This window comes from Lytechinus variegatus, chromosome 1 (assembly GCF_018143015.1).
Source record: "Lytechinus variegatus isolate NC3 chromosome 1, Lvar_3.0, whole genome shotgun sequence".
NCBI classification, from domain to species: domain Eukaryota; kingdom Metazoa; phylum Echinodermata; class Echinoidea; order Temnopleuroida; family Toxopneustidae; genus Lytechinus; species Lytechinus variegatus.
Window position 1 is genome coordinate 24,440,867 of NC_054740.1, and position 14,199 is coordinate 24,455,065.

General features: G+C 38.8%; 1 protein-coding gene across 2 annotated transcripts; it reads right to left on the reverse strand.

The window, feature by feature from the left end:
* Positions 1 to 825: 825 nt before the first annotated feature.
* LOC121409750 (octopamine receptor-like) lies at positions 826 to 13,993 on the reverse strand. 2 transcript variants are annotated; one of them, XM_041601659.1, is made up of 2 exons: positions 13,102 to 13,993; positions 826 to 3,189 (listed from the first exon to the last, which is right to left on the reverse strand). In XM_041601659.1, exon 2 carries the CDS (start codon positions 2,727 to 2,729, stop codon positions 1,260 to 1,262), a length of 1,470 nt encoding a protein of 489 aa, XP_041457593.1. In that variant the 5' UTR covers positions 2,730 to 3,189; positions 13,102 to 13,993; the 3' UTR covers positions 826 to 1,259. The 2 variants fall into 2 exon arrangements, with proteins under 2 accessions (XP_041457593.1, XP_041457598.1); XM_041601664.1 differs by lacking the exon at positions 13,102 to 13,993 and adding an exon at positions 7,549 to 7,806.
* Between the last annotated feature and the right edge of the window lie 206 nt (positions 13,994 to 14,199).

Consider the following 14,199-nt stretch of genomic DNA (forward strand, 5'->3'; position numbering starts at 1 on the left):
TTTAACTACAGAAAATGTAATGAGATATCCCGTGCACTGTGTTTTATAAAGGTCACTAATTTCCAATTGTCAGTGATTAATATAGACTGAAAATATTTGTCTATAAAAATACTAAGCAAGCCCCCCCCCCCGACAAAAATAGTAATAAATATTCAGTGGGAGGGCCTCAGAACCCTGCCCCCCTTCAGGTACACTAGTGCAAAATAATGGGTAAATTTTTGCATGTATGATCATCACAAAATCGGATTTTTTTGTGGGGGATCAAATACTCTCTCAGTATTTTGTGAATTGGCAAAGGGTTCTCCCTTATATATTTCTTTTTTTTTTTAACTTTTTCTCCAAGCGAGGGCGGGCTTCACTTTTACAGACCTGAATACAAAGACGCCCATAATATTTGTTGTGAAAAAGAGGTTTAAAACAAATATAACTGCATGTCCCGAAATTCAATCGTTGGTAAAAGGTATAATTTCGATTAAACTAAGAATACTTGACCACTAATCAATCCACGAGCGTGATTTCCGATAATATTGGCGATTAAAAACAATCGGTTTTGTTTGTCTTCATCTGTTTTCTTTCCTCATGGCAATGGAGTGAGAAAAGTAATCCATGGGCAATTTTGTCTGTGACGTCACTTTGGGTCGTGTCGTTCCTATCAAACTATACCCTGCAGCCCCCCCCCCCAAAAAAAAAAACTAAAGAGGGGGAAATGATGGGATGGGATATTGAAAACCGTCTATGAACGGAATAAAATACCTTGAGATGCCCAAACAAAACTCAATAGTCGACTAACAAACACATTGTGAGAAGAAGATGAGTAAGCCGGTACACCTTCAAAAGGGTAACAAATTTATTAAGAGGCTCATTACATTTTCAGTGTCATGATCATCAATCATGATAAACAAACCGATACTATCGTATGAATACACTTTTGATACACAGTTTAAAAAATGATAACGACATATAAATTGAAATACGCACAATTTGTGGGGTGGGGGAGCGTTGCATGAAGAGATTCGTCAGCCATTTTCTCTTAAAGATGTTACAAGCCACTGAAATCCTTGACTGTGATTGGCTGAGAGCAGATTCATTATTATGACAATACGCTTCATGAAATGCACCCCAGATACTTATACAATTTAAACATCACACAAAACATTCCCGCTGTAAATGAGAAATAAGAAATACTATGCCCATGGCATGTGGACAAGGCAAGCTTGAACATCATGAAACAACGAATTTATCTATCGAGATAACAGCTCCTACACATCTAACTTTCTGTGAGACACAAGTTCAATTTCGGCGTTCGGTGGCACACCATCTATCTGGTCCACTGCCTCAGGCTTCTTGTTTGGATCTAGATTAGCCTGCATCATATGCTCCACCTCAGGTTCACCCCTATTCCTTGCCTCAGGGTGTTTGTCCTTTGCTGCTTGCTTCTTTGTGGGCTTCTTGCGACTGCTGAACCTGCTACTCATTCTCAAAAACGAATAGCGTCCGGTTTTCCCGGATTGACGGCGGCGCATATCCCGCGAGTCTTCTTCGCAGCATTGTCTACAACGGGAGAGGACATTATGGGCGGCCTTGCTAGCTTGTTTCCGCATAGGTGGGCTACGAAGGACGTATACGTAGGGATTGACAGCGCTACTGCTGAGTGCCATCCATATGGCGAAGCATTGAAACCAAGCATAAGGCATCGAGAGGGGAACGGTTGTGCCAAAGCCATATACAGCATCAACCATGAGAACGATATAGTATGGGAGCCAACAGATCACGAAAGACGCCATCACAATAACCCCCGTCTTGGCGATTTTCCATTCGTCAGTGACGTTGATCCGGTTGCTTCGCTTACTGCTGCGACGTCCGAATATGCCGCTGATGCGACGCGAAGAGCCGCGACTGTCCCCACTCTGCTCCGACGAGTGACGCGCGCTCGAGCTTACGCGGACGGATCCTCCACCCGAGACTGACCCTGAATCGGTGACATCCTGGCTTAAGCGCCGCCCTTGTTTTCGCTTCATGAGGCGACGAGCCGCGCGATAGATCGTCCAGTACACGAACACCATGAGAAGAAACGGGGTCACGAACCCGAGGAGGAAAATAAAAAGCGTGTAACTCGCATCATCCTCTGACCAATTGCCGGTGCAAATGTAACGACTAGGGTGATACGAGATTTTATTCCAACCGATCAAAGGTGGCAGCGCCACTAAGGTGCTCAAAAACCAGATGACACCCAGGATTATCCCGTGGTGCTTGACGGTGACACTTGAATGGTAATGAAGCGGTTTGACTACGGAGAAATAACGGTCGCCGCTGATGAGAACGAGGTTGAGGATAATGGCAACGCAGAAGAGGTTCTTGAAGAAGCCTGTAGCCATACACCAAGCGTTGGACAGCACCCAGTCCTGTGCTGCGGCTGAAACAATGACCGACGGAAGTACCAGGACAGTCATGCAGAGGTTCAAGATGGCTAGGTGGAGAATGAGGCGTCGGGACACCCGTAACTCTTTTGGTTTCTTTATACACAGGAGAATGACCAAAATGTTGCCAAGCAACGCGGCCACGAAGATGAAGGTCATGCTGGCCGTTTGCAAGAAGCGTCCAACGTATCGAGGAGTGGGGAACAGATCCACTTCATCATTTGTTACGTTTCCTGTCGCGTTGGTAGTCAACACCTCATCATATTCGACACCCATATCATAGGATGGGTTCGAAGTACTCGGGAGAATCATGATTGTATAGCTGTTGAATCCATGAAGAAAGACTTAGGGCCTATAATTTGGCTTTGAGCATGTTATCCAATTTTCTCGTCACCAAATCGAGCTCATGATGATACAGCTGACTTTTATACAAATATACTTGACCAGGACGATTTCACCTGTTCGAATGTAGGGCAATCAATTCAATCTGTCACTTTCAAATCTGATTAATTTAACCAGCGAATTCATTTGAAATGGAAAACAACTGAAACATGAAAAGTTTCAAAGACGCAGAGTAAAATCACAGCCATGGTGTGCCGAAGTTTGAAGTGTTGTAACAATTGGAACAAAGAGGGCAGTTGTCCAACAATGTGTCGTTTCGGCATTGATTATTAGCACTAATTTTTCTTGAAGTTTTGGTTTTGGTACTAAGGACTGTGTCGACGCTTGATTTAATTTGATTCAGTTGAAAGGCTGACTGGCAAGGTGCTTTCTGAAAACGAAAAAGAAAAATAGAAGAATTAAAATTAGACATGTTAAACAATAACCGATTGATACATTTAAAAAAATGCTTAAGTTTTTTTCGGAGGGGGGGTACTAGTTTTGGGTATTTTTTTTGACGTGAAACAATATGACAGGAGTGATGAATTATGCAAATTAAGAGAGGGATATGAAGAGAAAGGAGAGGATAGGATCGAGGAGGAGGAGGGGAAAGGGGTGGAGTGAAAGGAATGTGAGATGGGTAAATAAGGAGTAAAAGCGGAAGGTAATGACAGATTTATTCCCTGTTTACAGAATATTACAGTCAATCCTAACAATCTACTCAAATCGACTATTTTTTGTTAAAGATAAATTATTTTGAATTGAGATCTGATTATAAATCTTTATAAATAATTGGATGGGATTAAAAGTTCAAAAGAAACGAAATAATCTTCAAAGAATAAAAGCTCAACTTCGCATCCTTACGAGTGTCATACTGGGTGCATTATTGAAACAAGTTTCAGGCGCAATGTCTTTTGGCAGGATTGCTTGATCTGATGCATTTTAGTGCCAAACCCTACAGCACTAGCGTACCTACGGGGGGGGGCAGACTGCCCCCCTGACGAGTCACCACCCATGCAAGGGACGTATCCTTGCCCCCCCCCCCCTGACGAGTCACAACTGATCCCTGGCCCGCTCCTTTGAACTTGAAGACCTTTTTTTTTTTGCTTATCAATTTTTTTTCTGGTACGAAATCCTTTATTTGTGGCTGAAGACCTTATTTTTTTTCCTCATCAAATATTTGGCGGACAAATTCCCCCCCCCCCTGTGGAAAATCCTAGGTACGCCAGTGTCCTACAGCATTAATATGAAAATATTGCATTTTCAATAATGCTGCTAGAGTGACTTGGGTCATTATAAATAAAGTTGCAAACACATGCAGGGTAAAAAAGATGTGAGCTTTCCGGTGGACATCCCCTTAACATCATAAAGATTTAACTTTACGCCATTCAAACCGAAGTTTTGTCTAAGATTCATATTTCTATATGGAAACAGAATGATGAATACGTAGTTTAATCAAAGAGAAGGCGATATTCCATTGTTTAATTATGATTACCTACCCTAATCCCCATCTCTTGCATGTCTTGAACAAGAGAGAAGAAACACAGGAAAGGTTACGTCACATGGAGTTTCATTAATTCAATATCGCTGCACACACGCCATAAGAATAAGAATGTAGTATAATGATAATGATTCAATTCAATTTAAATAAAACATTTATTTTCTTCCATTTCTTTACATTTTTCATAAACATAAATTCATACATAAATCAATTTGTTATGAAAATATAAATATGTACATATTGGGTTTAAGGAAGAAGGCGTATACCCTAAAACTAAAAGCTCAGGCTTGTGGCGGGATACGCTGTAGACAAAAAAAACAATACAAAGGAAAGGGCAGAGAAAAGAAAAGGAAAGGGAACAAGAGAGGGAGACGTGAGCGGGGAGGCGGGCATGAATCACTCAAAACAAAACAAAAATTACGAAATAAAATAGAATGCACAACAAAATATCAGTGGGGGTAAAATATAAATGCCCTAACAACAATTTGTCAATGGTTCATGTTATCATGTTTGAAGTCAAAAAGAAGACGTAAGATCGGAAATATCTATAACGACAGAAACATTTTTTTTCATTTTATACTTAAAGCTGGTTGTCGACAAATATTTGTTTATGTAATCCGGAATTTCGTTCCATATTTTGGGGCCAGTATAACGAATGTAGTGTTGGAAGATTATTTTTCTATGTTTGGGAATGAATATTTGATTATTTGAGCGGGTATCAAAATGATGTACGTTGGAAATGAATCACGAATTTTTTGTGGAATTTGAGGATTTAAACATCTGTAGAGAAAATGACATTGTTGAAGTTTGTTGATGTCTTCTAATTTCAACAATTTTAGGGAATGAAACAAATTCGTGGTATTTGCTAGTGGTATATTGTCGTCTGGAGAAATAATACGTACAATTTTATTTTGAAGGGAACATAATTTTTTAAGATGGGTTTGATATGTGTAAGCCCAGACTAAATTACAGTAATAAAAATATGGCAGGATTAAAGAGTAATACAATGTACGTAATACAGTTTTAGGCAAGTAAAAACTTAGGCGATATATTATTCCAATATTTTTTGCAACTTTGTTCTCAATTTCATTTATGTGATGTATCCATGTTAAATTACTATCAATGATAACGCCAAGAAACCTAGTATTTTCAACTCTGGGAATTATTTGGTTGTTAAGCTTCACCACTACATGATTAAGATCAATACGCCTTGTGGAGTTACGGAATATAATATAATTGCATTTCTTAATGTAATTGCATTTCTTATAGTTAATGCTCGTCATCACGGGTGACGATCACGGGGAAATTAATTTGTACAATTGCATATGGGAAAGTTCATCTCGCCCCCTCCCCCATTCTCCACTGCCTTGACCATGTTGACGAAGAATCTAAAGACATTTCTTCCCTTCCTCCTTCATCAATGATTTCTTGCGCGAAGCGCGCTCCCGTATTGATAATTAAAATGACCTCGCAATCGATATGTAACAACAGTAACACTGTGTGGGTAGATGAAGCAGTATCACAATCTCGTTGGAATTATTCAGGGACATGCCGTCTGAGAAAAGATAACTAAATCCTGTAAGATCAATTTTTAACTAAAAGTTATTGATTAATAACAAAATCAGTTACGTAAGTGTATGAATTACGATGTTGTAATGAAATGACGTATAAAGCCTTCTTGATAGGCCTTAACTCAGCACAAGCATGGCAAAGCGCTATTTTGGTCTATTGGGCATAATTAATTTTCGAGAATGATCAGCAATACCAAGACAATACAAATACTAAAACTCAGTTACGTAACAGGGCGCGAAATGAAGCGAACTTCAATCAGGAGTAATTGAAGTTCGCGAAATTAAGCGAACTTCAATTACTTTTGATTCTTTACGATAAATATATACTGTACATTCGAATCATGTACTTTACTTTTAATATCTGATAGCAAAGTGAGAGGTGCAATAGTAGACAGTCCAGATTTATTATTATAATTATAAAGAAAATATCTCAAAATTAATTTATTGGTAGACGTGCAAACTCACAGGATGGGCAATGCAAAACTATACATACATGTAAAAAAAAAATGTTAACGTTGCTGTTGTCAAAGGAGGAAACGAACCAAACAGGAAAAAATACATTTAAGGGGGAGGAGGGGGGGGGGGGGTAACATAAACTTTGAACAAAATCAGACAATATTATTAATAAAGTTTGAATTTTCAACAGTTGTACAAAGTCGTTGTCACTTCATTATAATTGCCGTCTATCTACTTCACCTCACCATGGAAATGGAACCAAGATGAGAAAACTCCACAAATTCCTGATAATTACAATCATGTATAGGTACACACCAGATATGGAATTTGGTTCCTACCACCTTTTGTTACAAATCTACCCGTCAAGTTGCCAAATTAGTGATTTCTATTGTGTAAGTAATAGGTTCAACCAGCCAATAGTTTTCTTATATATTCTTTGTCCAATATCTTTAAAATTTTCACCAATTCATTTTTCTATTTTTTGTGGCTATCCTGTCACGTAGACCAGGTCATTACCACTTTTGGATTCACAATTAATAGACCAACCTTTTACCTTGTTTCATAATTATGAAACAATATTGTGAAACTAAAAGAATGGAAATTCGTATATCGACTGAATTGACCAGTGTTAATGGATTTGTTCAAATATTTTGAAAGTGTGGGATTCTTATCACAGCTTACTATGTCAGCAATGGTTCCATAACGTTGTTTACCCCCTTTAACTTTTTTGAGTAATTAAGAGGGAAATCGCACATTAAGGAAGTCCGCATCCTACGCTTAGCTGTGGAATATTATATTACAGAGTAACAATATACACAACACTAAAAACAACACTACTTTTGTTCACTATTTTGATGTATACTATGTATATCATAGATTGGATGAAAATATTCCGGCCGGGGAGACAAACAAAAACTCAATGACTCGATATTCATAAAAATAAAGGAACAAAACGGCAAATTAAGCAAATTAAGGTCATCACTTCAGTAGCAACCCGAAACCCTTTGGCGTCGGGGGAATTAGGGTGGGGGGGGGGGGGATGAAAAATGACAAGTGAAACGTCCTATATAGCCTGAGTAGCCTAGTTGCACCTATGGGCCTATAGGTTCGGACTCTCAGAATGGAGCCTAAACATGCTATGAAGACATGGACGACGTGTGACAAACAGTCCTTAAAATATATCTTCTCTGCAAAAAGCCTGTAATGAAAAATTTACGCTTACCCCATCAGCTACAAAGTGTAGAACTATGTACAGTAAATGATCCATAACATGTTGAAACATTGTCTTTCATAATACTTTTTTGCATCTTCTGCCACAATCCTGATACAATCCTTTCTTTGAAGCTAATGGACAAGGAATAAAAGCTATTAAATTGGATATAACGACCATTATGTCACAAGGTGTAATAGGCCTGTAGTCCCCGTAATAGTCCAATTGAAAAGAATGCTACTGTTTGGTAAGAAAAGTTGTTTTCAGCGAGTAAAATAACAACTTCAGTATGGAGAAACGACGTCTCGTGAATGCTTCTCTAGTCGCTTCCTGTATAATATGGTTTGGTCATATAGTTTCCCAAGGTCGTGGCGGAATATACATGAGAGAGAGAGAGGAAAAAAAAAACATCAGTAGAGAGAGAGAGGAGGGGGGCTGACAGGGGTGGATGGAGAGGGAGAGAGAGGGGGAGGAAAGAGGGAGAGAGTGGATCGAGGGATGCTTGAAGAGTGGAGAGAGGAAGAGAGAGAATACAGGATAATTATGAAATCCCGGTATGGAATAGTGGATGGAATATGGAATATGGGATGCAGTAGGGGATGGGGGGCTGGTCGGCATGGAACTACCCCAAGAAAATCAAGTCCTTATAATTATCTATGAGTATGACTGCCCCCTTCCTTTTTCCTATTTAAAAAGAATTAAATAAATTTGGGATTAGAAATTAGGGAAATCCATGTATCCGTCACAGTGGGACGTGCAAGGGGCATTGGGGGTGGGAAAGGGGTGGCGCCAAGAAATTCACGTTTTTCTATAATTATGTTAGGGCACAATTAAAGCCCTTATAGTAAGCTCTTGACCAACCTCAAAATAGATTTTGAAATAACTATGGGGTTCGAGGTTTTGAACATTCTTGACTCTGTCAGTTCACTGACCTATCCAACACGTAATCAAGGATGGCCTTTTCCTGGGCTTTTGCCCAAACAAACGAGAGGGGAACTAACAGATTCGATGTTCCAGCTGCTCTGCAATAATTCACGTTCATTTATTTTCTTGTCGAGAATGTCTACAAATAAACGATAGTAAATAAATCTGTAAAATATCAGCATGGATATCAGTAAGGAATTTTCCTGCGGAGATAATCTTACAGACACGAAAAATATAAACTTTTTTTTCAGCTAGCCAACAGATTCGACGGCGTATTGAATGGCAGCCCCGTACCGGCTTTAATTAACCCGATGATACAAGCATTACATTTATAAACCTTTTACAATGCTCTATAGCATCCACGCATGATATTTATAGTATGAAAAATTAAGAAAGTGAAATTGATACCAGAATGTGCGCGATACGAGATCCGGGAATAAGAATTTATATCTGCACGTATACTTACTTTTGTAGATTTAAAATTATCGTTGTAAAATATGCGCCCCCCCCCATGAAAGAAAGTATATCTTGAAAATGAATGATTTCTTTCAAAAAAAAAATCTTAATTCTTTAATCTGAAATGAAATTAATACTTATTTTAATGTTCATGCATGACAGATTACATGGATGAATCCATTCAACGAAAGAAATAAAACTAAGTGGAATATTATCTATCACAAAATTAAATTTTCATTTTAGATAGGCAGAAATTTTCGGTCGCTCAAGTTGTTAAAAAGTTTAAACAATCACAAAAAAGTTTAAACAACTTGTTGCTAGAGTGACATGCTTAAACAACGTGCTATTCCTATTTTTACTGTGTAGTTATTTGTAAATAAACAATTTCTGTTTGCAATATTTATTACATAAAGATTCACTTTTTTTGTAAAATGTAATCGAAAAGAATATGCCTGGGTAAGCCTAAATCTCACTGGCGTGTAATGTTGCAGAAAGAGTTGCAATCAAACGCAACTCTGAAAATCATGCGCAACTTGATTTTCAACAAATCAACAGCGCGCATTTTTGACTTGCGATTGATTTTTTGACTTGCGTTTAAACGCAACTCTTTCTGCAACAGGCCGACTTGCTCTCCCAACATTGATAACTTAAGAATAATCGGTACCCCAGAGCGGTACATCTACTCATTCCTTTCCCTTTATTGCTTGCATGTTTTCCAAAAATGACAATCAGTTCCTCGTGCTCAAAAGTTACTGAACCCCATCAGAAAATTATCTTCAAAGTGTGTCATGATTTAGATATTCAATGTGAAGTCAGGTGGGGTCCACTAACTTTTGGACGAAAACCCAATTTAGTCGATTTGACATTTTCCGAACCTAGAAATGTTCTTTCCGATGAAGTTTTTTTCTTGATTCGTGTTCCTATGGGGTCCTAGAACAAATTCAGCTTGGTTGCCAAAAGTTGCCGTTTGGGCAATTTTGCTAATTTGCATAAATCCAAAATGGCCGCCAGATATGCCATCTTGAAAACCTAACTTTTGAACCCCTGTCCACAAAATGATGAGTAATGGCTCGTTTTAGGGGTTTAGAGATGTGTAGAACTGATTTCTGTAATCATTTTTGCAATATAAGGTCATCTTTAGGTCAAATCCAAGATGGCCGCCATATGCAATCTTGAAAAATTGACTTGTGTTCCCCTTGCCCCAGAATGACGAGTAATACCTCTATTTAGGGGTTTTGGGGTGTGCAGAATCCATTTCTGCTTTCTATTTTGCAATATAATGTCATCTTCAGGTCAAATCCAAGATGGCCGCCATATGACGCCATCTTGAAATATCAATTGTTGAACCCTTTGCCCCAGAATCATGAATAATAACTCTATTCATGAGTAATTAGGTATGTTGATTCAATTCATGTAGTTATTTTGCACAAAAGATAATCTTCAGATCAAATCCAAGATGGCCGCCAACCGCCATCTTGAAAACTTACTGTCTGAGGCTTATACGTGTTAGAACTAATGTAAAGGGATTTCAGTAAGAATACTCATTTCTTTTATTAATTCTCAAGTTCATTTCAACATTAATTGCTCAACTTAGAATGAATCCTCTTTAGGTTTGGGCTATCCATTTCGAGTGTATTTTTTAAGGTCCATTCATACCTTTGTACTGAAGAGGCTTTTAGGGTCTTATTTCAATTTGAAAGTGTTTTATCAATATTATTTTTCTAAATCAATGTGTCCAATAATTGGTAGGCATCAGTTCGCCTTAAAAGACGATGGTGTAGCGCTAGGCCTTACATTTTCGAGAGTGACTATAGAGCTCCACTCTAGAGTGGCAGTCTCTAGAGCAAATCTTTACAGATGAAGGAGGATGGCGCTGAGACACGTTTATATAGAGATGCTGCCCTAGCCTTCCTCCTAGGCCTTTGGTCTGCCAATTTAGCATTCCGATTATTTTCTGACGTCTTGACCCCTGTACTTAGTAGCTCTCCATAGAATGGATGGCGACTATCATCTAAGTGTTAGTGTCTATGCCGGCAAGTTTTATGTCATATTTGCATGTGTCTTTAAAACGGAGGTGTGATCTATCGATGGGGTGAGACCAATCACACAGCTTACCTTACCTTGGCGAATCCCTTCTTGGATTCGCCAAGGTTTCATGGGGCAAACATGTATATGCCCCAACCACCTGAGGTGCCTTTGACTAAGGAGCGAGAATAAGCTTTTGATGCTAGCACGTACGCTGAAGGGCCTCTGTATTTTTCAATTTGTCCTGCCATTTAACGTGCATGATACGTCCGAGGCAGCTGACATGGAAGGTGTTTAGCCACTTTTCTTGGTCGGCGTACGTTTTCCAGGACTTACTTCCGTGCAGGAGCTTGGCCATGACTGTGACAGATTTTACAATCATGATGCTTATATGCTTGTCCTGTGAAAGGGGACAGAGAAATTTAGTCGGTCCAAGGTAGGTGAGGAGTCCACCATAACCAGACGAGTGTGTGCTGTTGATATACATATCTGGAGGACAGTCGGTGTCTTGAGTCTATCAGGATTTCTGACTGTCTCAAAGTCTGATGGATGGTCCAAACCCCTTACATGCACAAGACAGGCAGCTGTTATGTATGACTAGGTCTTGTACTCCCACTTCTTGAGAGGCAGGGGCGACATCGTTTCCGTAAAACATTTCACGAATGAGAACAATCCTGACCGTGGAACAGTCTTGGGGAGCCTATCTTCTGCAGGAGGCTAAAGAGTGCACTCCTGCTGACCAAGTCAATGGCTCTTGTCAGGAGGAAAAGTCCAATAATAATTATAAAGGAAGTTAATAATTAAATCAATTTTTTTGAAAAAAAATACGGAGAAATCACTTTTTAATTCAAATAATACTTTAAAGTCATTTCACTGGAAAAGTATGGTTGCACAGAAAAAAAAGGGATCAAAACTCCCGAAATCATAGCCCAAACCTTGAATGGTTTAATTCTAAAGTAAGCGGTTAATGACGAAATCTATCAACCATCTGACCATCTTAGACATGACTTGACCTCGAACTAAAAATGGAGTGATTAAAAGAAATGAATCATTCTCATTAAAATCCCCTTACATGAGCTCCAATACATAACAACAACCTTATTAGGGACAGCACTTCTTCAAGGTTCAATAGTCTCGGAAGTATTTTTTTTATTTCTTAATATGGCGTTTAGTGGTCATGTTGGATTATTTTGACCTGGAGATGATCCTACATTGCAAAATTATGAACAGAAATTGAATAAACATACCAAATAACTCACGAAAAGAGGGATATTATTCATGATTCTGGGACAAAAACTTGAGAATTAATAAAAGAAATGAGTATCTTACTGAAATCCCTTTACATTAGTTCTAACACGTATAAGCCTCAGACAGTAATTTTTCAAGATGGCGGTTGGCGGCCATCTTGGATTTTATCTGAAGATTATCCTTTGTGCAAAATAACTACATGAATTGAATCAACATACCTAATGACTCATGAATAGAGTTATTATGCATGATTCTGGGGCAAAGGGTTCAAAAATTAATATTTCAAGATGGTGTCATATGGCGGCCATCTTGGATTTGACCTGAAGATGACATTATATTGCAAAATAGAAAGCAGAAATGGATTCTGCACACCCCAAAACCCCTAAGTAGAGGTATTACTCGTCATTCTTGGGCAAGGGGAACTAAAGTCAATTTTTCAAGATTGCATATGGCGGCCATCTTGGATTTGACCTGAAGATGACCTTATATTGCAAAAATAATTACAGAAATCAGTTCTACACATCTCTAAACCCCTAAAACGAGTCATTACTCATCATTTTGTGGACAGGGGTTCAAAAGTTAGGTTTTCAAGATGGCATGCATCTGGCGGCCATTTTGGATTTATGCAAATTAGCAAAATTGCCCAAACGGCAACTTTTGGCAACCAACCTGAATTTGTTCTACGACCCCTTAGGAACACGAATCAAGAAAAAAACTTCATCGGAAAGAACATTTCTAGGTTGGTGTATTGAGCCTATGAGACTGTCAAATCGACTAATTAACGACAAACCAGTTTTAATTGACCATAAACATGTTAACGGTGAACGTATAAGTGGCGTTGGCTGACAGATAAATGCTTATACATATAGGCTACATCATGTACATAATGATTTACAAGCTTATGTATATTACCTTCACTTAAAATGTCCAGTGAGGATGTCACCTTTTGAAAAACACATTCCAGTGTCTTTGATTCACGATCTTGTATCTCCTCTGCCCACCCACAGCCACGGAGTATGTCATGAATTTATCCATGCAGGGCTCCCGCCAAAATCAGATGAAGGGATATCGTCTGCTCCAAGAGAACTTTGTAGAAATGACGCGCAAGGTTTTTCAGAAAAAAGGCTCCGTTTGTGGAAAAGCAATGATAATTGTCATTTATTTCAAGTACCATGAGATGCGATATATAAATTATTCAAGCATAGTGCTCATTTTATGACCGAGTCAGAAGCAAATGATCGCATAAGCGTCAAAAAGTGACCAGACTTCACATTCGGGCGGTTATAATAATGGTAATAATGGCACTAAATGACCGAATTAAACTGCAAACCGTTTGAATCAAATTCCAAAGTTCAAACTCCGTTATCTCCGAACATCGCGTTATCTTCAGCCATTATTGGTGAATATCAAGGGTAATACTAAACATGAATGACAAGATCAAGAACACAGCCCAAACAAGTCACACTTCGGTTTATTCTGGTCTCGTATTAGCTCAAATTGCCCTGGCCTGTCGAATGAAATCTCCTTGGTAAAACCATGTCCATGGTAAAACATCGCGGGTGAGTGCAAATTGGAGACAACTTTGACAACATGACATGATCACGGGTTCATAATCATTACCATGTTCATATCCATGCATGTATTGTGCTAGCTAAATATCCACAAGTCCAGTTTAATAAGCCGATTTACCCACTGAACAAGTCCCAATAGTGATTGTATGTATTCTACGTTACGAGAAGCACCACGGGGAGAATGTTAAACAACGATTAAGAAAGCAATGCTCTTTTATCAACGGGCAACCAAACGCAGGTATTGACTGACTAGTGATAAGAATCGGGTAGGCCTATAGCATTTTTATTCGTGGACGGGAAGGGGGGGGGGTGATGAACAAATGAAGAGAGACACGTCTCATGTAATTACTGCGATTGATGCGCTTTAATTTGAATTACGAAAGTGCGATTAGTAAATAACTAGTTCATCAAAGAACAATAAAATTGATGAGAACAGCGC

Coding starts and splice junctions, on each gene's coding strand:
- LOC121409750 (XM_041601659.1), bottom strand. CDS start 2,729: ATGATTCTCCCGAGTACTTCGAACCCATCCTATGATATGGGTGTCGAA.